The sequence below is a fragment of the Castanea sativa genome, chromosome 7 (genome assembly GCF_040712315.1).
Source record: "Castanea sativa cultivar Marrone di Chiusa Pesio chromosome 7, ASM4071231v1".
NCBI lineage: Eukaryota > Viridiplantae > Streptophyta > Magnoliopsida > Fagales > Fagaceae > Castanea > Castanea sativa.
Window position 1 is genome coordinate 7,861,241 of NC_134019.1, and position 23,619 is coordinate 7,884,859.

A 23,619-nucleotide genomic window follows, 5' to 3' on the forward strand; every position below is an offset into this window, starting at 1 on the left:
GCATCAAACACGTTGATGCGTGTCGTATACATGGGGAAACCAATGTTGCTAGCTGACATGGATCGAGACAATCACACCGCGATGATCATGTGTGGGGAAGTATAGTTATGTGTGGGGAAGGTGTTAGGCACCTCGAAATGCCTGTCCAGAGACATTCCTTTATTTTGGTAAAATCTTAATTTTCGGACATTGGTAGTAAAAAACAAGCTATTGGCATTAGCTTTCGAGGCTTTAAAGAATTGAGCTTTGAGGTTTGATTTTGGAAGGGGGTGTGGCCTTTATCAATGCTTTGCTAGCACGTTTGGAATTGTTGCCAAATTTTCACGACTAAAAACTGGTAGCATTTTGCCTTTATTTTCGTGGTGGAAATTTGGCATCATTTTGCCTCAGGTGCGTCATAGCACACAAAACACTATCCTCACCAAGCTTTTGCGGTGAGAATACTGCAAAAAGATGCCTTATTTTCACAGCAAAAATTCAATAGAGTTTCGTGTTTGGTGTGCTATGACGTACCAGCAGGGTTTCGTGCCTGTGTATATGGCGCGCTTTTGCGTGTTCATACTAAGGCGAGTCGAAGCTCACCAAAGCATCAAATACGTTGATACGTGTCGTATACATGGGGAAACCAATGTTGCTAGCTGACATGGATCGAGACAATCACACCGCGATGATCATGCACACAATGTAGCATGAATATGTAACTACAACAGTTGTCTTGAGTGCATACTCATACTTCAAGGTCAAGAGCACCCATGATCACGAGAGGGTTGCTCTCCTAAACCCGTGAGTCTATAATACAAAGTGCATGATCATCTTTAACAAACAAACATGCATATATAGCATGCACAATGCAAGCACATAAAACAGGAAAGTAAACCAGACATCGCCAATGTTCCAGGATTATGGCCTAGTAAGGTATAGGAAAAGTAAATCAGACATTTCTATACCCAAGGAATGTGGCCTAAGCAAGATACTGGAAAGATAAAACAGACATTGCTTACATCCAAAAGGTATGGCCCAATAAGGTACAGAAAATGTAAATTAGACATTGTCATACCCTAAGAAAACAACCTAAGCTAGATACAAGTAAAGAAAGTCCTAATCTAGATACATGGTTCTAAATAAATAAGGCTAAGAGAGAGAAAGAGATAACCAAACGGGGAGGCTAAACCTCCTAGTCTACTAAACATTGCCCTTTTGGGCTTGCATCTTCTTGCTTGCATTTTACTCTTTTTAGCTTGCATTTTGGAAGTTGCGCCCTCACTCAAAGCGTGTAGATGCAACAAAAAAGAAAATACAGAGCCAGCAGACAGGCAAAAGAGATAACAAAGAAACAAATGAAGCACACAAAGGGGAAAATAAGGAAAAAAAAGCACACAAAGGGGCAAACAAACATGTTATCAAATAAACAAGTAAGAAAAGGTGTCCTAGAAGGACAAATGTAGGTTTAGATTGGTATTTGTAGTTCTATTAGATTGGAGTACGGACGACACATGTGTCATCAAGTAAAGTTCCTAAAAAGGACTTGGGATCTCGTGTACAAAGATGGGTGCGAACCCGCACAAGATTGTAGGTAGGAACTAAGCTTGATAACACAAACATGCACACAAAGACACATGCATGAACATATAAACAAAGGTGCAAATATGCAAACAAAACAAAGAAAGCCAAACAAGATGGCACAAAGCAAGTATAGTGATCATAAAGGAAGCAAAGCAAGTTATCACACAAATGTGAAGGGTAAACATGTTAAAAAGGCATATACAAAGGCTAACATGAACAACTAAGCAAGGGAGAGAAGGGTAAGTGGCAAGCAAACCAACATCACTAGGATGTACTCTCACACAAGGTTGTTTCCAAACAAGCCACAAAAGGGGAATGGATAAAATCAAACAAACAAGAAGGACCCAAAGACCAACAAGCGTAAACCCACAGAAGGAGAACAAACAATAACATGGCAAAGGCCTAGATTTAAGTAAACAAGAATGGATCTAAGCATAAAACACCCAAACATGGCATCATATGAACAAATTTGATAAAAGGAACACAAAAAAGCATGTAAAAAGGGGCAAGCAAAGCATAAACATACAAATAGAAACACATCCAAACCCTTTATTGAACTTGGGTGCATGGATGTAGGCCTAGACCACTAGCTCTAGATCTACACTCTACCTAGAAACCAAAACACAAGAAAGAAGCATAAACAAGATGGAAAAAGTTATAAAAGCACAAGGCATAGCATCCAAACAAGTAGATCTAAACACATAAACGTGGAGAATAGCACATAAACATGACAAAGAACACAAACATAAAAGTAAGGCATATCAACAATATCAAAGCAATAAAACATGTGAGAAGTAAGTAGACATACTAGGAAAATTACAAAACATGTTAGAAAGCAAATAGACATGCTAAGAAAGTTATAAAACATGTGAAAAATCAATAAAAAGCAATAAACAAGTTAGAAATAAAATGGGTGTAGATTGTAGCTTAAAAGCAACATCTACACGTCTAAACCTCAATTATGATGAATGGAAAGTATTAACCTTTAGGAAAAAAAAATAGAAGACCCTTTGTATGAGGGTTTTTCTTCATTTAGGAGTTTTAAGCTATTACCTAAATGACTTAAGGGTTGAGCTACCCCAGTGAGGACCAAAATAAATCCACTAAAAAAAAAAGGATAAAAACATATTTCAACCAAATAAAAAAAATCATTTTATCTTTTATTGGGTTTCTAAAGACAAATTGTTGACTTTGCGACCAAGGATGGATGCATAGTTAGACCAAAGGGGGAAACGGTCCCCCTAATTTTTTTTTGGCGAAAATACACTTTTTGTCCCTACATTTTAGGTCAATTCTCATTTTGGTCCCAGAATTGATTTTGCTACTAATGTAGTCCTTAAAAAAAGAAAATCAATTCTATTTTAGTTCCTGCCGTCAACCTACTAACGGAAACCTACTACGTGGCAGACAGAGTGCATAGGTGACATGTTAGATGCTGACGTGGTTAATAAAATAATATTAAAAATACCATGTCAGCATCCATATCAGCATTTTAATAAATAAAAAAAAGCCACCTCAAAAAATTAAATAATAAAATAAACTTTTTTAAAAAACCTTAAATCAATTTTTTTTTTCTTTTCATTATTAAAATTAAAATTAAAAAAAAACCTACTTTGTATAAATTTTTTGTCTTTCTTTTTCTTCTTCCTTTTCAATTCCAGATGCTTTCTCTCTTTCTCTTTCTCACGGTGCATGTTTGTGCTTGTATCTTTCTTTTTCTTCTTCCTTTTTTCAAGCTCTCGATCCCCCACTCTCTCTTAATCTCTGACTTTTTTCTCTCTCTTAATCCGACTCTCTCTCCCTCTTTGTTGTTTGATCAGTGATGGTGGTGTGGGTTTGATCGGCAATGGTGGAGTGGGCTTGATCTGGTTTTTATGGGTTTTCGTGGGGTTAGGATTTTTTAGCTTGATCGGCGATGGTTGTGTGAGTTTGATCGGGTTGTTCTGGGTTCTGTGGGGCTGGGTATTTTTGGCTTGATCGGCTATGTGGTGTGGGTTTGATCGGGTTTTTCTGGGTTTTTGGGGCTGGGTTTGATCGACAATGGTAGTGTGAGTTTGATCGGCAATAGTAGTGTGGGTTTGATTAGTTATTTATGGGTTTCCATGGGGCTGGGCTTTTCCAGCAACGGTGGTGGTGTTTGTTGCTTTGGGAAATGGGTTTGATCGGCAGGGTGGTGTTGTTGATGGCTGATTGGGGTCAAGGATGGTGAGTTTGGTTTCATATTTACAGGTTGTGGGTCTTGGATTTATGAACCTTGTATGGATGAATGTGAAAGAGTATTTGGTTATGGGTTTATGGGTCTATTTCTTGGATTTATGGGTTTGATTTATAGAGGTTTCAATGTTAAATGTGTTAGAATTTTCTATGCTGAGATTGATTATGAATGTTGGCTGGTTGGGTTTGTCTTGATTTGGTGAAGAACATAAAGTTCATCTTTTTTTTTTTTGTTGATAAATTGAAGTTCATCTTCTGGGGAAGAAGAAGAAGAACAATGTTCTTCCGAAGAGATAATGAAAAGCAAAAAAAAAAAAAAAACAAGAAAAAGTTTTAAAAAATAATTTATTTCATTATTTGTTTTTTTATTTTATGAGGTGGCTTTTTTTATTCATTAAAATGCTGACATGGATGCTAATGTGGTATTTTTAATATTATTTTATTAGCCACGTCAATATTTAACATGCCACCTATGTCATTCGTCTGCCACATAGGATTTTTCTGTTAGCGGGTTGACGGCAAGGATCAAAATAAAATTGATTTTCTTTTTTTAGGGACTACATTAGTAGAAAAATCAATTTAGGGACCAAAATGAGAATCGGCCCAAAATGTAGGGACTAAAAGTGTATTTTCGCTTTTTTTTTTTAAAAAAATACTAGTATTATATAGGTACTAATTTTAGCAATTTTGTTCTATAAAATTACACTTTGCCCCCCTTAACAATATCATTAATTCTTTTACGAGTAATGCTATAGCCACAAAATTTTTACAAATTACTGAGGTAGTAAATTCTTATTGGTTCACATCTAGAGTCATCACTTACATCACTTTTTAACTTACCAATAATCACTCACCACATTAGCAATTTGTGATAGGTCAAGAAAGTATTGATCCATTTGGTAAAATTAATCAATTAATTAATTAAGTGAATTAATTAGATTCAATTACATGCAATAAGTGTGGTAGCACAAACAAATCACCAAGTTAAATGCCGCGGAAAGTAAATTTGACATGGGTGATTTGTTTACGAATGGGGAAAACCATCAAGGCAAAACCCTACTGGGTGAAAATCAAGAAACTCCTTAGTTACAAAACTCTTGGTGCACAAACGCAGTAGCTTCTCCAAAGAAAAGATGAAGTAGGGCAAATTGTCTCCGGTCACAATATGCATGAATAATCACTTTGCGTCACTTGAGATGGCCCTTAAAATAATCCTTATATATGTCTAGGGTTGTGAGAAAAGAAACTTACACAAATACATTTGGATATGTATGAAATCAGATTTGGAAATCTAAATTTCGTAATTCTTGATAGATATTGTTTCTATCGAGCATTAGAATTAAACCTCGATAGATATGAATCTGTCGAATTTTAATGAACAACACTTCTTCACTAGTTTCTTGAACAGATTTGTATGGCTTCAATACTAAACTTGAACTTTTGGTCATTGAAGTACTAAAGTCATCCTAGATCTACCCAATTACAAGTAAAGTGCGTTTTGTCAAAAGATTATCCAATTTACATAACATATGTTCTAACAAATTCCACATATGTCCTAACAATTTGTAAAAAAAGTTTGTAGCTCTAGCATTTTTCTCCTTTTAAAGGCCATAAAAAAAAACTTGATCTAAAATCTAAACATACTATACAAGCCCAAAAAAATTAGCTGAACAACAGAATTACCAATAGTAAAGCTAAAAACAATTAAGCTTAATCAACAATTTTACCAAAAACAAACAGCCCGATCTTTTAAAAAATTTTAAATGAAATAATTTGGTCCTTACTTAGAAGCAAGACACACATCAAGAACACACAAAAATAAATAAATAAAACCCATTAGCAGTTAAGCAGCAAGGCCAAAAGTTAGAGCTCTATATGAAGTCAGCAGCAAAGTCGCCCTCCATATTCCAAGTCCTAACTCCGTCCCTGTCTGCGGGTAATAAAGTTATATCATAACTACCAACGTGGCTATTACAAAACCACCACAATGTTCAGAGGGTCTCAAGTTGGAGTGATTCGGGGTGCAGCATATATATATATATATAATCACTACTAATAGTCTCTTATCACCATCAACATCCACTCTCAATTTTTGCCACTGCTACCTCCATAAAATTACACAGATATTAACACTGCTATCATATTTGTTTTGGGAGTTACAACTAAAAAAGTGTTCATGTTTTTCGACTCATGAACTTGAAAATTATTCAGGAACCCAAAATAAATGGAGTGGGGAGTTGTATGGATGAACATAACAACTGAACCCATAAACCCAAAACCTGTCGGTTTGGAATTGCTGATGTACTGGCATAAATTACTTTCACGTGGGCTGGACTGCTTAAACCACATTAGGCCACTGAGGATTGGACCTATTGGGCCGCTTGAAATCATGCATCACATTGCATGATTTTTTTTTTGAGTGAGAGATTGTCTACTTCCTTCGTAAAGAGAATCGAGATTCAAATCATACATTTTCATTGTTGTAATTATTTAATTATGAAATAAAAAAGTTTCAGGTACAAATTGAGTTGAAATTTTGAGTAAAATATAAAGGTTTCTATTACAAAATTTTTTTTTGGTAACCAAAAAATGGGTAGAGGGGGGCAATTAGTGTGGCTTTCCTACCTGAGCATGACTATAGTAGCACCCTACCCGCTCTCGGGCGAGATTCCATATTTTCGGTCTGTGAGAAACTTACTTATTATTTTTTGGACCGTTTGGAATGGAGATGAGATATAAAGAGCACAAACACATAGATAGTTGTTGAGGTTCGAACCTAAGTCCTAAGACTTGTTGGCCCAATATTTTACCAACCCACCCGAATGTTGGTAAAAACTTTCTTCCATGTCTTTTGTTCAATTGTCTTATGCACTACTAAGAGTAAGGCACAATGATCATATCTTAACTGCACACATATGAACAAATAAGGCCCATAAATTTTTTTCCCAAGAACACGAGCCTAGGAATTTCACATCATTTATACCAAAGAATCTCATATCCTTCATGATATCTAAACTTATTACTTATACATTAAATTTCTATTTCCCCCCTTAGTTAGGCACATACATGCAAACGTGTCCCCGTAAGTTTGTAACCAATAAGGCGGCATGTTTTGTACACATTGGGTGTATATTTAAGTTTATACTACTTGTGTGAATTTGACCAATACATAAAAACATTTTATGTTGAAAGTTTTTGTTTTTAATTATTGATTTTTAATACAATATAACGCGAGCTACGAGCAAATAGAACACCTTTCAGAAGTATCAATCCTGTCACATGAATCGTAAATGCATGAATGTGATGTATTAAAAAATCTGCGGTGCGTTTTGATACTTTAATAGTTAGAGTTAGGTGTGACTTGTGAGGGGATAGTTAAGGCTGGAACTTATACCAATGAATCATCCTTTGACTATTACTATTTTGCTTCCCTTTTAACAATAAAATAATATAATTAGTAAATAAACTAAGATAAAGCCTAAGGGATGATATAGAAAAGGAACTTGGTAATATAGGGAAAGAATAAAGATAGAACTTTTCCTTTATTGGGGTAGTTTGATCATAAAGCTTCCAACAACAACAATAAAAATAAAAAAATCAAAGAGTGCAACATGCTTAAATGGACATGTCCAATAATGTTAAATGAGCATGCTTAGCAAAGTAATGTAAAAAAAATTAGCAGAGCTATGTATTTCTCATAGTCAACTAATTAAAAAAAACTATTATATTTCTCATAATTAGAAAAAGATATAACTGATAACATTGATACTATTATATCACATAATGATTTCAAAATATAAAAAACTTGTGAAAAGAAATTTTAAAATTTTATGTATTGCGTATGTTTTTATTTTGTGATGTTAATACATTCAAGTTTTATTATTATTAATTTTTTTTTAATGACCACCCTTAAAAGAATTGCTAGAGCTGCCATTGATATTAATAACAATTATTATATGTTTGGAACTTGATTATAACTCAGCTTATTGCTTTTTTCCCTCCTACTATTTGCTGATCCCACGTAAGTCTTTTACTTATTTTATTTAGCGTTTACTTTTTATTCATAGTACTTTCAATAAAAAAACTTTCAACAAAAAGTAATATAAATTGTTTTCAAATGGATACTTCATTTAAACCATATTAAAATAATAATTATTAGGATAAACCTTATGTCATAACCATGATATTTTGCTATTAATCTAAACTTGAATTCCATTTGGAAAGGACATTCTGGTAATTCTGTCACACAAGGATGTCTATATAAGGACCCCAATGTGCAATTGATAATATCACTAGATTAAACAGAAAGTTTGCCAAATAGCTTCCAAGTACAGTAAAGGAAGGAAAATCCTCCTTTCTTCACAGCCTTTTAGTTGAGGAAGGTAAAATGCTTTGCAATCCTTTTCATTTGCATATATAGAGCCTAACTAGCTATTCCACTACTGAATTTTCAGTTGCTCGATGCATGAACGTGGGTGACAAATTATTATAGTTAATGGTCATTAGTCTCTTTAATCATTTTACTACTTTCAATGAAATAAAAAATCATTTTGCTTCTTTTTCATTGTAAAAGACCCCAGCTTATTAGTCTCTAACATTTAAAGACTATTTATAACTTGGGGATAAATATTCTAACCTATTCATGATCTATAAATAGACACAGACACATACCTAAGTTCCACACACTTTGCACCAAACCAAGCCCTATAATCATAGTTCATTAATTAGCATAGATATATTCTTTGTATCAAAGCGTAATAACATATGTTGTGGTTGAAGATAATTTGGACTAGTTTTGATCGTTCTATCATGAATTTTCTTTTCAGTTTTCGGAGTCTGAAACAATGTGGAAGTTGAAGCTTAGTGAGGGCAATGATGTGAGGCTTGAAAGCGCAAATAATCATATTGGAAGGCAATACTGGGAGTTTGACCCGAATCTCGGAACACCACAAGAGCAAGCTCAAGTGGAGAAAGCTCGTGATCAGTTTAAGAAGAATCGGTTTCAAGATAAACAAAGTTCTGATCTCCTAATGAGACTTCAGGTGAAACTAAGCTCTCCTTTAATCCATTGAGATTTAATTTTTTTTTTTTTTTCTTTTCTGAGAAGAAAGTAGTTTAGCTTTAGAAGTCCTTTCTCTATTTCTTTGACTAATTATACATCGTTTTTATACAATATTGTACAGCTTGTCACTCCTGTCAGGGGCGGCGCCAAGTACAAATGAGAGTGGTCATAGGACCACTCTAAATCTTTTTTTTTTCATATACCTTAAAAAGTTTGGAGTTTTAAATTAATATGGGTCTTTTCAATCTAGAAAAAAACTTGACCACTCTAAAAAAAATATTGAACACCCTTAATAACAATTGAGGCCATTAAAAATAAAATTCAACCTCTTCAAAATTTTGATTCATTGAATGTTGAACAAAAAATTGTAAGATGTGCAATGTTTACAATATTTTTATAACAAATCTTAACTAACAAGGGAAAAAAAAAAATTTAATAGTAATTTCAAATTAGAGTCAGTAAAATCTTATTACCTAGGTTTTGTTGTAAAAGTGTTATAAAAATGTTGTGGACGTAACACTTTTCAAAAGTTGCCCAAACAAAAAAAATTAGCCTAAAATCTCAAATCAAATGTTTAATTGTGATTTTTTAAATTATGTTTTCAAATGACATATATTAAAACCACTATTTTTTATATATAAAAAATGCACACTTTTTAAATAGCTAGTCTTGTTAGTGCTTGCCTTAGTCTTTAACCGAAAATTTGTTAGATTTATGTGATATATATTTTCAAAAAGATAATGCATTTTGTTTATATTAGTACTTATTTAAACAATATATTAGTAATTGAATGAGAAGTCAATAACTTAATAATTACTTGGTTATGGTCATTGAAAAAGATATAGCTGGTAGCATTGATACTATTATATTACACAATGATTTCAAAATATAAAAACTTGTGAAAGGAAATTTTAAAATTTTATGTATTTGCATATGTTTTTATTTTGTGATGTTAATATATTCAAGTTTTATTATTATTAATTTTTTTTAATGACCACCCTGAAAAGAATTTTTGGAGCCGCCATTACCTCCTATAATATTAACAAAATACAACGAAGTTAATTTTCCTGTTATCAGATCAATGTGGTTAAAACTTAAAATGCTCTTGATTTTGATTTTGATTTTGATTTTTCTTCTTCTTTTAAATATTTTCTTGGAGGTAAGTATCCTTGTAGTATTTCAATTTTTTCTTCTTATTCATGTGAATGCTAGAAAACATCAACTTTTACATTTCTTTTGGTAAATATATAAGTCAGTGTGTACATATGTGTGTGTATATATATATATATATATATATATATATATATATATATATATATATATATATATATATATATATATATATATATTTTTGGAGAAGAACATGGGTGTATATTTGTTTTTAAAGAAAAAGGAATGCAGTGGTTAATATTAAATAGTTTAAATCATTGAAGATGAAAAATTTTGTTTCCTTTTCTTTGTGTTTCCCTTGATATGGGTAGAAAAGGGAATGTAAAACTGGATGAAAATATAGAAATTAGGCATGGTCATCTTTTGATGTTAGGTCAAGACACCATTTATATATTTCACTAATATGTGATTATTTTTTCCCAGTCAGAAGTCAGAACCAACATGGTATGAATAATGAAGTACTCTGAAAGTTGATTTCCCAATTATCAAATTTATGCTTCGGCGATAAAAAAAAAAAAAGGTCAAATTTATGCAAAAGCTCTTCGGGTTGGAGGAGTACAGTAGAGTCTAGACTGTGAGGGAGTTATTTAATAATTAATAATTAGACCGACAGTACTGGTGAGTGCTACACATAAGCATCAGATTTGAGAAATTTGTGAGGATATATGTATCCATTTAAAAAGAAAATGATTGTGAGGATATATGTATCCATTTAAAAAGAAAATGAATCTTGAATTTGATATAGAATATTATGCGCATGTGTGAGTGTTCTATACAACCTGCCTTTTATTCTATATAAATTTGAAGTGGATGCTCAAAACTCAAGAGCATTGATTTGATGAAGAGAGAGACTTTTTACAAAACATGTCTTACATGAACATACGTTTTCATTTACGCTTATTATATTCAGGGATGTAGCCAGGAGTTTAGCTTAGGTGACCAAAGTATAATTGATTTTATAATATTAGTATTAATAAAATATTGACAAGAAAAATGATAAAGTTACGACTAATTATACTAAAAGCTTACAAACTAATGTGACAATTGTCCTTATATCAACATCATAATAAATAAATAAAATTACAAAACTACTATCAATTTTACTTTATAATATTTTCAAATTGATATGGCAATGAATGTGTTCCGTCCTTGATTATATTTCTCTCTATTAATTTATAGTTTGCAAGGGAGAATCCATGTGAGATGGAGCTACCTCAGGTGAAAGTGAAAACCGATGAGAAAGAAATAACTGAGGAGGCAGTGGCAACCACATTGAGAAGGGCCTTGAGGTTCTACTCAACTCTGCAGACTGAAGATGGGTTCTGGCCAGGTGACTATGGTGGCCCCTTATTTCTCTTACCTGGCTTGGTAAGCTCCTATTTTGCTTGCCCTCTTTCTTTAAAGTAAAACTAAGATCAGCTATCTTGTAATGTATGCCTTTCTCATTAGTCTAATACTCAGCAAAACACATATTGGTGAACTTCAGAAACTTGAAGGATATACTTCAAAATAGGTTTTTGTTTTTATTTTCTTTATTAATTTTATTTTATGAACCAGTAATGGTAATCTAGTTATAGTAGACTTCTCCCTTAAATCCTTATTTTTCCATACATATTGAAGTCAAAGCCCTTCCATTTTTAAAATGAAAGAGGTGTCTTTTTAACAAAAAAAGAAAAAAAAAAGGTCGGTTTTAAAGTAATCGATTAACTTTTTATTGAAATTTTTTTTTGGAGAGGTCAATTTTACAGTTTTTTTTTTTTTTTTCATCTGATGGTTCAAAAAGTGTCATGACATTTAAAAATTTTATTAAATGTCGTGACATTGTTGGTTATATTTGTATTTGTAGTATTTGATTGGAATTATAGATTGAATTTTAAATATATATATAGAGAATCCTATTCCACGATCTTAACTTCTTATATATTTTTTATTCCTAATTTTTAGATCACTATAATAATTTTATTGTAAAGTAAAAAAATCTCAAATTATTATTAATTTTTTTTGAGAATCAAAATCGTAAATTATTAGTGAAACTAGACTTTTTATTTTTATTTTTTATGGAAAGACTATAGTTTTTATTAAATCAGATTCATATCTTTCTATAAATAACAACAACAACAACAACAATATTATTATTATTAAAAGAAAGCTAGGATACTTTTTTACCCAAATATGGGAATTAATTACATCTCTCTTTTGTCAAACCATTAGCAATTAATATGACTAGATAAAGAACTAACATAATTGAAATAGATATCTTTTAGTGAAACAAGACTTGCTCAGTTCCAAAATGTACATATGCTGGAAAAATTCATTAGATAGTGAACTATTAGTTATAAGACATCTTTGGTGAGATATATTCTTCAGAGGGTTAATTTCAAATTCCCTAGGGTTGTATTCGGAAACTTGAATTTGAACTTGGATTTTAAATTAATACGTTTGAAATGTTTTAATTGTTCCCTATAATAACTTGGTGTGTGTGGGATGTGGAGAATATACATGCCTAAGGAAATAGTCAGATACTTGAAAAGTTATATATAAATACCTTTGTTTGCCCAAAAAAAAAAAAAATCCATTAAATTTTTATATTATTTCAAATTAAAGGTTTAAAATCCTTGATGGATTTTGTCAAATTCAAATCCTTGATCTTTTAAAACTATTTAAACAAGATATTTGGATTTTAATCACTTAAGTCCAAATTCCCACGTCCAAATCTTGCTATTCAAAGGCACTATAAAGGAAAATTATGTAACATCAATTTGTTTGGAAACGGGACTTAGAATCTTTTTTGCTCAACAGATAATAAGGGTTGTCGTGGTAATCCTTTTCAATTTATAATTGAATATGTAATAAGTTAATAACCCCTTAAATCACAAATCCTAAACCATGAAGTTATTCCCACACCACATTGAAAGGAAGAAACAGACCACAAGGCGATTTTGTTTTGTTTTGTTTTTGTTTTTTGTTTTATATTTTTGTTTTTTGTTTTTTTGAGAATCAGGCTATAAGGCGATTAGATGGTTACTTTGCCTACATAAAAATGATATGATCAGTATTTTCCTTTGAAGGGAACGACCAAAAAGAGTTTTACGTACTGCAATTGCCGAATGAATAATGATACAATATTCATATTAATTCACCGTAACAAAAGTACTGATTTCAATTATCTAAATAAAATTTTCATTGAATTAGCATTCTATTGCCAAAGCACCCAATTGGCTCTCTTATAGTCGTTTATGCATAGAGGGGAAAAAAAATCAAAGACAGGCCAAGAAGACGCTTGAACTAACTCTTTATGCTTCTTCTCACCCAAAAAAAAAAAAAAAAAAAACTCTTTATGCTTTGTGTTATTTTTTGGATATAGCTAAATACATTTTAATTTTATTATTTGACCCCACACTTCAATATCTCATACTATATATAATTGCATAACAGCTTACATTTCATGACATCTCACAACTTTTTCTTCTATTTCAAATTAACCTTCCTCTCACATGAATGATAAATTGCATTATAAATTTAATTAGTCGAATTCACTATTATATAAAAGAAGAGAATGTTTTTTCTCAGAATTCTGACTAATTATTTTTCTTTCTCTTAATTTTGAGGGGCAACGCATATAGAAAAAAAAAAAAAAAAAAAAACTGTGTATCTTCCCCAAATTTCAGATGAGGCAATTTTTGTCCCACTCAACTATACCTAAGATTTCCCCTGCCTGATGCATCTTGAAATATTAAGAGAAGATAAAACATCATATATGCATAAATAAAACTTGTAAACAAGTTAGAAATTACTTATAAGCATTGCTTCACAGCTTATTTTAAAAAAAGGGTAAAAATTACTTATGATTATTAGATGTTCTTCTCTTGTACGGAAAAGAGAAAGATCTATATCTTTTAAATCTTTTATAAAAATATATAGATGGAGATGATGCTTTGACAAAGATTGAACGTAGAGATTATAAACTTAATTTTTTTTCATTTGATTGTAAACTTTTCATTAATTACAAACAAGTCAGCTTCTCGTGAGTAAAACTTGTAAATACTAAGCAATCAAGCACTGGTCCCAACTCCCAAGCCCATCTTAAAAAACAGGGTATAAATCACTCACGTTACGTGTATGTATTGATGTTCTTCTCTCATGAACAGAAAGGAGAAAAATATTTCGTTTTATATTTATTATTATAAAGAAATATATTTTGATGGATATATGCTCTGATAAAGATTGATTGTCGAGAGCAAATATTTTTCATTATATATAAAAATCAACCTCTCATTTCAAAGGAAATCATGCAAAAATTTTACGAGATGTTGATCTAACACATAATGCATATAGTCATATCATATTTGCAATCATTTTATTAGATCAACAACATCTGCTACATGCATGCATTTCCTCAAAAAAAAAAGAAAAAAAAAAAGGTGTTACGTGCAATAATACACTAATCAAATAAACTAATAATACGATATTTTTAGCTCCTTTTATGAAAAGAATTATTGTACAAACTCTAAATTGTCATTATAAATTAAGAACCAGACCGGGCTTTCATTTTTTTTTTGTTGAGAAACAAGCTTTCGTTTTAGAGGAACATCAATTGTACCTTTTCATTATGGTCCCCTCACTACTAGTCGGCCTCCCCCGCCAACTTACAGTTGTTTTTTCAAATAAATAATCCTCAGTATAGGTCAATTTAATGTCATAATCATATTTAGTCATTGTAAACAACAATTATTTGTACTATAATATAAATTATTACCATAAAAAAGAATTAAATATGTACAATAATAAATTTCTGAAGAAAACAACTTCTGTTAGGGTTGCCTGAACATTATCAGTCCATGTTGATCAATCTTGCCTCAAAATTAAATACATATATATATATATATATATATATATATATATACACACACACACATATATATATATATATATACATACATATATATATATATGTATTATTGTTTTATATATGTGTGTGTAAATCTTATCAAAATAAAAAAAAAAAGAAAAGAAAAGGAAGAGAAAGAATAAAATGGTACCTATATTATTATTATTATTATTATTATTATTATTATTATTATTATTATTATTATGTGAATTATTATGTGAATTATTAGTATTTTCTATTTCATAAAGCCTAAGATTTGGATTCAACCCACCCTAGGTGGGGAGTATGTAGTATTAACTATTATTATTATGTGAATGGTACCTATACTATCATAACTTATTAGTATTTTCTATTTCATAAAGCTTAAGATTTGAGATTCTGGAAAAGAAAAGCCTAAGATTTGGATTCAACCCACCCTAGGTGGGGAGTATGTAGTATTAACTATTAAAGGTTCTTCTATCTTTTGTAAATTAAAAAAATAAAAACATAAAAAGGAAACCTAGTAATTTTTTAATTATTTTTTTGCTTGAGCATAAACGTATTAAAAAGGTTGACTGTTTTTAATTATAATATTTTCAAACATTCTTAACAATTTGCCATAGTTAATAATTTGATAAAGTGGTTAGTTATAAGTAGTGGACAATCACTTTTATATATACTTACCATTTTTTCATCATTAATCATATATATATATATATTTATATATATATAGTCGATTATGTTAGAATAACGAAAACAATTTGTGACATAAAAGTATGTACATGAACTAACTCTATTTTCAACACAAATGAGAGTCAAACTTTGGTGGGTAAATCCCAACATGCACGATATATGAATCTTGGAATCCAATGCTTAATGACAAAGATTTCAAATCTATGTTATTTGTAAGAGGCTGGCTGTGGATATATAAATTAGATTATTAAAAAGTTGGTGTCTTACACACAATAATAAACACAATCATATTTGTCATAGGTAATTGGCTTATCTATAACGGGGGCCCTTAATGCAATCTTGCCTCTTGAGCATCGACATGAGATACATCGCTATCTCTACAACCATCAGGTATATTGTCTCTTTTCAAATATAGTCTTTATTTTGGTTGATGTTGATTTTTTAAAATTTTATTGACCAATGGAATCTTGAATAGGCACAATAAACACAAATATAAGGAAGAAAACAGAAAAAAAGAAAAAAGAAAAAAAGAAGAGAGAATGAGCAGTCACTATAGTAATATATAGGACAAGAAGTAGTTCACAACAAAAAATGATCAAATAAAAATATTAATTAATTTGTTCTTTTATTGGGCAATTGACATTTGACAATGACATACAGCCTATAAAAACTAACAACCCCACTTCTTTTGGGGTATGGAAAGAAAATTCCAAAGGCACCAGATCGTAGTGAATATACTCGATCTTTCCCAGGCCAATTAGTTTATATAGATTTATAAGCAAGATTTGAATAGATTGGTTAATTTTATACTAGTTTTATAAACAAGGTTTCCATATCGGAGAAAGAAGAAAAACACATAATTATTGGAATTAAACAATAAGTGGCTGACATAATAGCCCAATTTTAAGATAGCCATTTTTTAAATAAATTTTTTGAGAAAAAGACTGTAAATTTTATTAAGTAATTCAGCTATATCTGCTAAGATTACAGTATTGAAATGTAAAAAGAAACATTATTTAGTCACTTTGACCTTAAGTTCCTAAGCCTAGGTTTAAACTCATTTATATATTCTGGTCGGATTCATTACTTTATTGTCTCGTTCATCGGGCTGAAAGCTTATAGGTTAGAGTGTAATTACTTCATAAAAATTACTTTATTAGGTTACAGTAATCTTAGTAAGTACATAGTAAATGAACTCTAAAATTTAAATCAAATGGTGTCTCATACCTTCATAAAAATATATGGTGAACATGTGATTATGCATTTAAGACACTCATCACCCTGTACATGTGTTAACCATTTAATAAAAAAAGAAAAAAAAAAAAAAAGAGGTAGTAAATTCAAATTTGATAATTTTGATCTCAGAATTAAGGTGCTGATCTATTTGCCTTCTATAAGAAGTTAGAAATTGAATCTTGCCTTTACAAAAGCTAGTGTTCATCGTGCAAACTATAAGTTTAATGGGTTTTCAATTTATGTTTTTTCCCTATGAAAAACAAGCATGAGATGTTAGGAGTGTTCTCTCACTCGGTTAGTTACACAAGTAAACCTTGCATGACCTTTTGCTAAGCTCACCCTTATTCTTCTCTTTTTTTATGTGATTTTTTTTGGGGGGGGGGGGGGGGGGGGGGGAGGAGATTGAGAATAACTTTATAGCTAAATGGCTTTCAGAATATTGATGGAGGTTGGGGATTACATATAGAAGGGACTAGCACAATGTTCTGTACAGCTCTCTGCTATGTCACCCTAAGATTGCTAGGTGAAGCAATGGATGGTGGGGATGGTTCCATGGAAAAAGCAAGAAAATGGGTTCTTGATCATGGTGGCGTCACCTACATTCCATCATGGGGCAAGATGTGGCTTTCAGTTAAGTATATACTTCTTTATTATGTCCAAAAATCAAATATAAAGAATAAATAAAGGATTGTACCTTTTTATGTTTAATTATATCAGATAAGCAAGTGGTCCTAAGTTTGGCCGAATACTTAATGATAAACCTTATAATCAATGTAGTTATCGAGTACATGAAATATATATAGATAAAAATTAAATTATTATTATCGTACGTTGATATCATCTTGATTATAATTATCTTTTCTGTTTATTTTTAATATTAGATTGTTTTTTATTCCAAAATTTTGTATGGGTCAAAAGGTGGTCCTTTGTTTCCAAAAGAAATAAGATTATTTTTTATTCCAAAATTTAGTATTAGGTTAAAAGGTGGCCCTTTCTTTGAAAAAAGAAAAAAGAAAAAAAGAAGAAGGTGGTCTTCGATGTATGTAGTTTTTTTTTTTTAAGAAACAATGTATGCAGGTCTTGTTAGAAAATATTTTGATAATTTCCATCACAATTATGATTACACAAGTGATGTTAGAAAATATTTTGATAATTTCCATCACAATTATGATTACACAAGTGATGACGTCACTTAACTTTTCATTATTATGGCTGGAATTATATTATAGAAAAATAATATCAATTATATAATTATAGTCATTATTGAAAAAATTTGTAGGTACTTGGGGTATACGAGTGGAGTGGCAACAATCCATTACCCCCAGAAATATGGCTTCTTCCTTACTTTCTTCCTGTACATCCAGGTTCTTCATTTTTCTCCTTTTTTTTTTCCTTTTTTTTTTAAATGGTTTTTTTTTTTTATTCTTCGTATTTTTATATTTATTTTTGGACAAATTTTAGTTATAAAATTGGTTGTAACTTTAAGCTACAAAATTGGTTGTGACCTTAAGCTATAAATCTTATTCAATATTTTTTTTTATTGAAAGTGAATTTTGATAAATCTACCATTGGATTACATTTTCTTCTTATATCCTTCATACTTGCGAAATTTCTAGTAAATTAAAAATCAATAATTATGTCATTAATAAATTTTTTGAATTGAAATTTTTGTAATTTAAAATTATGTATAAAATATAAGCTTATAGATCATATAGTAAATATTATTTAATTCACACAAAATTTGACATGTATATTAAGAGCATAAAAAACATGCAATTCAACAATTAAATTTTCAAAATATGTATTAATATTTATTTATTTAGTAAGATTGTAGCCTTAGACTAATTAATTTTATAGCTAAATTTTATCTTTTTTTATTTTTAATTTTTTTATGGGCCTCCTACTTTCTTTCTAAATTATTATTATTTTTTATGGGTCTTTGACTCTTTGTAAATTATATAATTGCACATGCTATGAACCATGCACCCTTAAAAATATTTTCAAAATAGGGACAACAATTTTCTTGCCTCATCCAAAAACAGAAAAAAAAAGAAAAAGAAAAAGAAAAGAAAAGACAAGAAAAAGATAACCTGGAGTGCAATGCATGCAGGACGAATGTGGTGTCATTGTCGGATGGTGTATCTGCCAATGTCGTATTTGTATGGGAGGAGATATGTGGGTCCCATCAACGACATTATTCTCTCTCTCAGAAGAGAGCTCTATACTCAACCCTACCATCAAATTAGTTGGGATCAAGCTAGAAATTTGTGTGCTAAGGTATGATTTTTTTTTTTAAGAATGAAAATATATAGAGCTAGAATATGGTATTTATCAGAAATCTTAAGAGTAGTTCAAATTATTCCACAAATTTTTTGCTATAACTCTGATGTAACAAGTTGTGAGTGGTTGTTTATCACTTATACATATACTTACCATTTTTTCTCACCATTCACAGTTTACCACATCACAATTGTGACAAAAGTTGTATAATACTTTGTGATACTAAATTTTTTCGAAATCTAAATAGCGTGCATTTGATTGATAGCAATTTGATTATTGATGATGCCATTTTTTGTTCTTTTGGGGGGTGGGGGATTCTAACCAAATGCAAGACCCATCTAGCGTGCGTTCGATTACTGGATTAATAACAGAATGACTATTGAGGATAGCAATATGATTATTGATGATGCCATTTTTTGTTCTTTTGGGTGATGGGGCTATTCTAACCAAAATGCAAGACCCATCTAGTAGCGTGCGTTCAATTATTTGATTGATAGCAATCTGACTATTAATGATAGCAATGTGATTATTGATGATGCCATTTGTTGTTCTTTTGGAGGATGGCGGTGGGGGGATTCTAACCAAAAGGAAAGGGGGGGGGGGGGGGGAATAAGAGATTCCAACTGAAATGCTTCATTTCATTAGGAAATGTTGATTTCTTTTTCGTTTTTGAGAAGAAGGAAATGATAAATTTTAAACTCCCCCCTTCACATGTAGGCTGCCCTTATGAAATGGGCCCGATGTGTGATTTTTTTTTTTTTTTTTTTAAATGGAAGATAACATGGAGACATGGGATTGAAGGGATTAGAATAGGAGATTCTAACTAAAATGCATCATTTTACTAGGAAATGATGATATATATATATATATATATATATATTTAGAAGAAGAAAATGATGAATTTTATCATTTAATTATAAACACCCCCTTGGCCTCCCTTATTAAGTGGGCCCAATGTGTGATTTAAAAAAAAAAAAATTAATGGAAGATAACGTGGAGACATAGGATTGAAGGTAAGACCTCTTACTCTGATACCATGATAAATCATCGATTGTTCCTAAAGTTTAAGTTATTAAGAAATGATAAATTTAATTATTTAATCTAAAAAATAAAAGAAAATGTTAGTTGGATTTTATTCCAAAAAATAATTTTTTAAAAAGTCTAAACTGAAATATTTATTTGACATAAAAAATTATTAGATGAAGTTTTGTTGTTGTTTTTTTTAAAAATTATTTTTATAACTTGATATTTAGAAGATGAGAAATTTGAATCTTGAATTTATTACATAAAAATAACATAAGATGCCTGTTAAGGTACAAAATTTTTGTTTAGATAAAATGTTGTACGATTTTCTCAAAACATGAAAAAGAAAAAGAAAAAAGAAAATGAAGTGTTGTACGGTAAAATGATAGATTGCCACCTAACCTTTGTCCATATAGAAAGGCCAAAGAGGACAAAAATGAGAGTGTGAGGATCGCAGGATATTCATATTCCATCCTAAGTCAAAAACGTCAAATAATTGATTTATTTATTTATTTATTTTTTTAAGATGTCCTTATAACCAATAAATGTTTGACGTTTAATTAGATGCACACTTAAGGGGGTCAAAATGCTCATATATGCAACCAAGAAAAGAATGAGACTTTGCTCAAAAATTTACTAAAAGAAATGAGTGAGGCAAGCTCATCTCCCACGGTTAGAGCATGCGCATTCATTTTTTCTAATTCTATCCTATTTTACCATCTTAAAAATCACTTTATCAATTATACAATACCAATTTTCAATTCACCATCATCCAAACTTCTATTTTACCATACTACACATTAAAATAATATAAAAATAACAGTATAAAAATATTTCTCAATTCTCTCTCTGTTCTCTGTTTCTCTTCCTCTGTCAACCTTCTCAGTCACACCACCTCGACCGTTCACCTTCTCAGTCACACTACCACCACCGTCCACCTTCTCAGTCCAAAATCAAAACAAGAAAAACCCAAATCACTCGCCGATCAAACACAAGAAACCCAAAATCAAAACAAGAAACCCATTCCACTCGCCGATCAAAACAAGAAACCCAAAACACAAAGAACCATCGAACTTGAAACCAACCCACACCACATACCCAGCAACCACCGTGAACACAAACCTTAACCATAACCCATTGCACCACCACCATCACTGATGAGCATCACTGTGAACAAAACCCACCACCAAAAAAAAAAAAAAAAAAAAAAGACAGACCCACGGTGAGCAAGTGCAGACCTACGGCAAGCAAATCCCAAACCCATGGCGGTAAACCCACGGTGAGCAAATCCCAGATTTACGCCGGCAAACTCGGACCCACGGCGAGCACACCCAATCGCCACTCAGACCCACGACAAACTCAGACCCATCAAGATACTGAAATTATTGAAGAAACGGCGGTGGAAGAGAACAAAGACGAAGAAGCCCAAATTTCCATGGACGGCTCGACAAAGAGAAAGCTGGAGATTCCGGCGATACCGTAATTGTTGATTTTGAATTGGAAGAAGACGATTGGGAAGAAGGTGAAGAGAAGAATCAGGAGAAGTTGCGCGAAAAGGCGAATGGTAGCAAGAGGCCGATCTGCTGTGGTGTGGTGGCTCGCCGTGGTGTGGTGGCCGTGGCTATGGGTTTTGGGTCTGTAGAAAGAAGGAAGAGAGCAGAGAGAGAAGGAAGAGAGCAGAGAGAGAACGAGAGAGAGAGAGAGGAGAGAGAAAGTGATGGAATTTTTTAATAAAAAAGAAGAGAGAGAGAATTAAATAATATTATTTGTATTTACCATTAAGCTACAGTGAATTCTACATTTAGAATGACACTGTAGCCGGATTGTAAAAATATTTACAATTCTTGGCTTTTACAATATTCAATGGAGTGATGGTTTTGGGGCTAAATGGGAAATTGGCTTTGCATTTGTCATTTGGCCTATACGTTGTGGATGCTCTTACAGTAAGATATCTTTTTATATTCTTAAATTTTTAAACGGAGAAAAGAAAAACACAAAGTTGAAAGCCATTCCCCAAAAGAGGAACAAGTAGGTAATCAGATTTAAATATGACTATTATTCAAATGAACATGATGACTTGGCACAATAATAATGTATATAAAATAAAATATTCTAACTATTTTCCAAATTATAAAATTATTAACATATAAAAGATGAGGTGCATGTGGTGTGGTTAGGGTAGGCCAGAGACTCAAATATTTTTATTTATTTATTTATATTTATGAAAGAGACTCAAAGATTCTTGATAAACTATCAATACCAAAAAGAATTATTGTTAACTACCCAGGGAGAAAAAAGAGAGAGGAATTGCTAAGATCTATATCTCTCAAAATAATTTAGTAGTTAGTGTTTTAAATTATGGTTGAGGATTCTTAACCTATGACAAGTAACAACAAAATTTCCCTCCAAAGAAAGAAAAAAGACGGAAGATGAAAAGAGCAATCATATATCTAATATCTCTCCCTCTTAATAAAGATAGGTGAAATTACATTTTATCACCCTAAACTTTACCTCATATTATACTTTGTACCATAAACTTTTCAAATGCATTTTTTGCACTCTAAACTACGACTATTGTTAAACTTTGCACCTCAATATTAAGTTTGTTGTTAACTTAGATGGAAAAATATGACACCCATGAAAAGACTAATTGCATCTCTTCTCAATGCTTTTAAAAACAAAAGATAAATTACAATTTATCATCCTAAACTGTACTCCTTATTACAGTTTGCACCCTAAACTTTGAATTTTCATCTAGGTTAAGAACAAATTTAATAGCATGGTGCAAAGTATAATAGGAGTCATAGTTTAGGGTGCAAAACGTGCATTAAAAAAGTTTAGGACGCAAAGTGTAACGTGAGGTATAGTTTAGGGTGGTAAAGTGTAATTTCCCTAAAAAAGATTTTTTAAAAAAAATTGTAATTTACATTTGCTAACTTTGCCTAAAAATAATTTGTCTTTTAAGCCTAAAATTGGTCATTTTAGTCTAATCCAAATAGTTATGGTTTAGGGTTTATAACTTATGACCATCATAAAAGTCCATTTTACAATGATTGAACTGCTAGTCCCTCTTGTATGGGCCTTTTCCTCAACCTCAAATGCAAGGAAATTGGAAAGCCCAATTTCCATAATTTGTTAAAAGAAATGTAAGGAAAAACCTTGTTTGAATAAGAAAATGGTTTTACAGGAGGACCTGTATTGCCCACATTCCAAGGTACAAGACATGCTGTGGGATTGTCTTGACAAGGTTGCGGAACCTCTTCTAATGCAATGGCCTTTCTCAAAACTACGACAGAAGGCTCTTGACACTGTGATGCAACACATCCACTATGAAGATGAAAGCACTCGGTATATCTGCATTGGCCCTGTTAATAAGGTATATACTCTTTTTTTCCTTGTTTATAAAGAAAAAATACTGGGGAAACATTGGTTTTGGACTGTGCCTAGGGTTGTGGTCTTGTAGATATTTAACCCTCCATATGGCTATGCATGCTTATGCACAAAAGTTAGA

General features: G+C 31.3%; 1 protein-coding gene across 1 annotated transcript in view; it reads left to right on the forward strand.

The window, feature by feature from the left end:
- Positions 1–8,077: 8,077 nt before the first annotated feature.
- The window catches only part of LOC142643471 (cycloartenol synthase-like), a 35,718-nt gene continuing 20,176 nt past the window's right edge, over positions 8,078–23,619 (forward strand). Inside the window, exons 1-8 of the mRNA XM_075818117.1 lie at positions 8,078–8,159; positions 8,604–8,819; positions 11,189–11,377; positions 15,870–15,959; positions 17,241–17,435; positions 18,085–18,169; positions 18,916–19,082; positions 23,296–23,484. Of these exons, the coding sequence (XP_075674232.1) occupies positions 8,622–8,819; positions 11,189–11,377; positions 15,870–15,959; positions 17,241–17,435; positions 18,085–18,169; positions 18,916–19,082; positions 23,296–23,484 (1,113 nt within the window). The 5' untranslated portion in view covers positions 8,078–8,159; positions 8,604–8,621. The remainder of the gene's footprint in view (positions 8,160–8,603; positions 8,820–11,188; positions 11,378–15,869; positions 15,960–17,240; positions 17,436–18,084; positions 18,170–18,915; positions 19,083–23,295; positions 23,485–23,619) is intronic.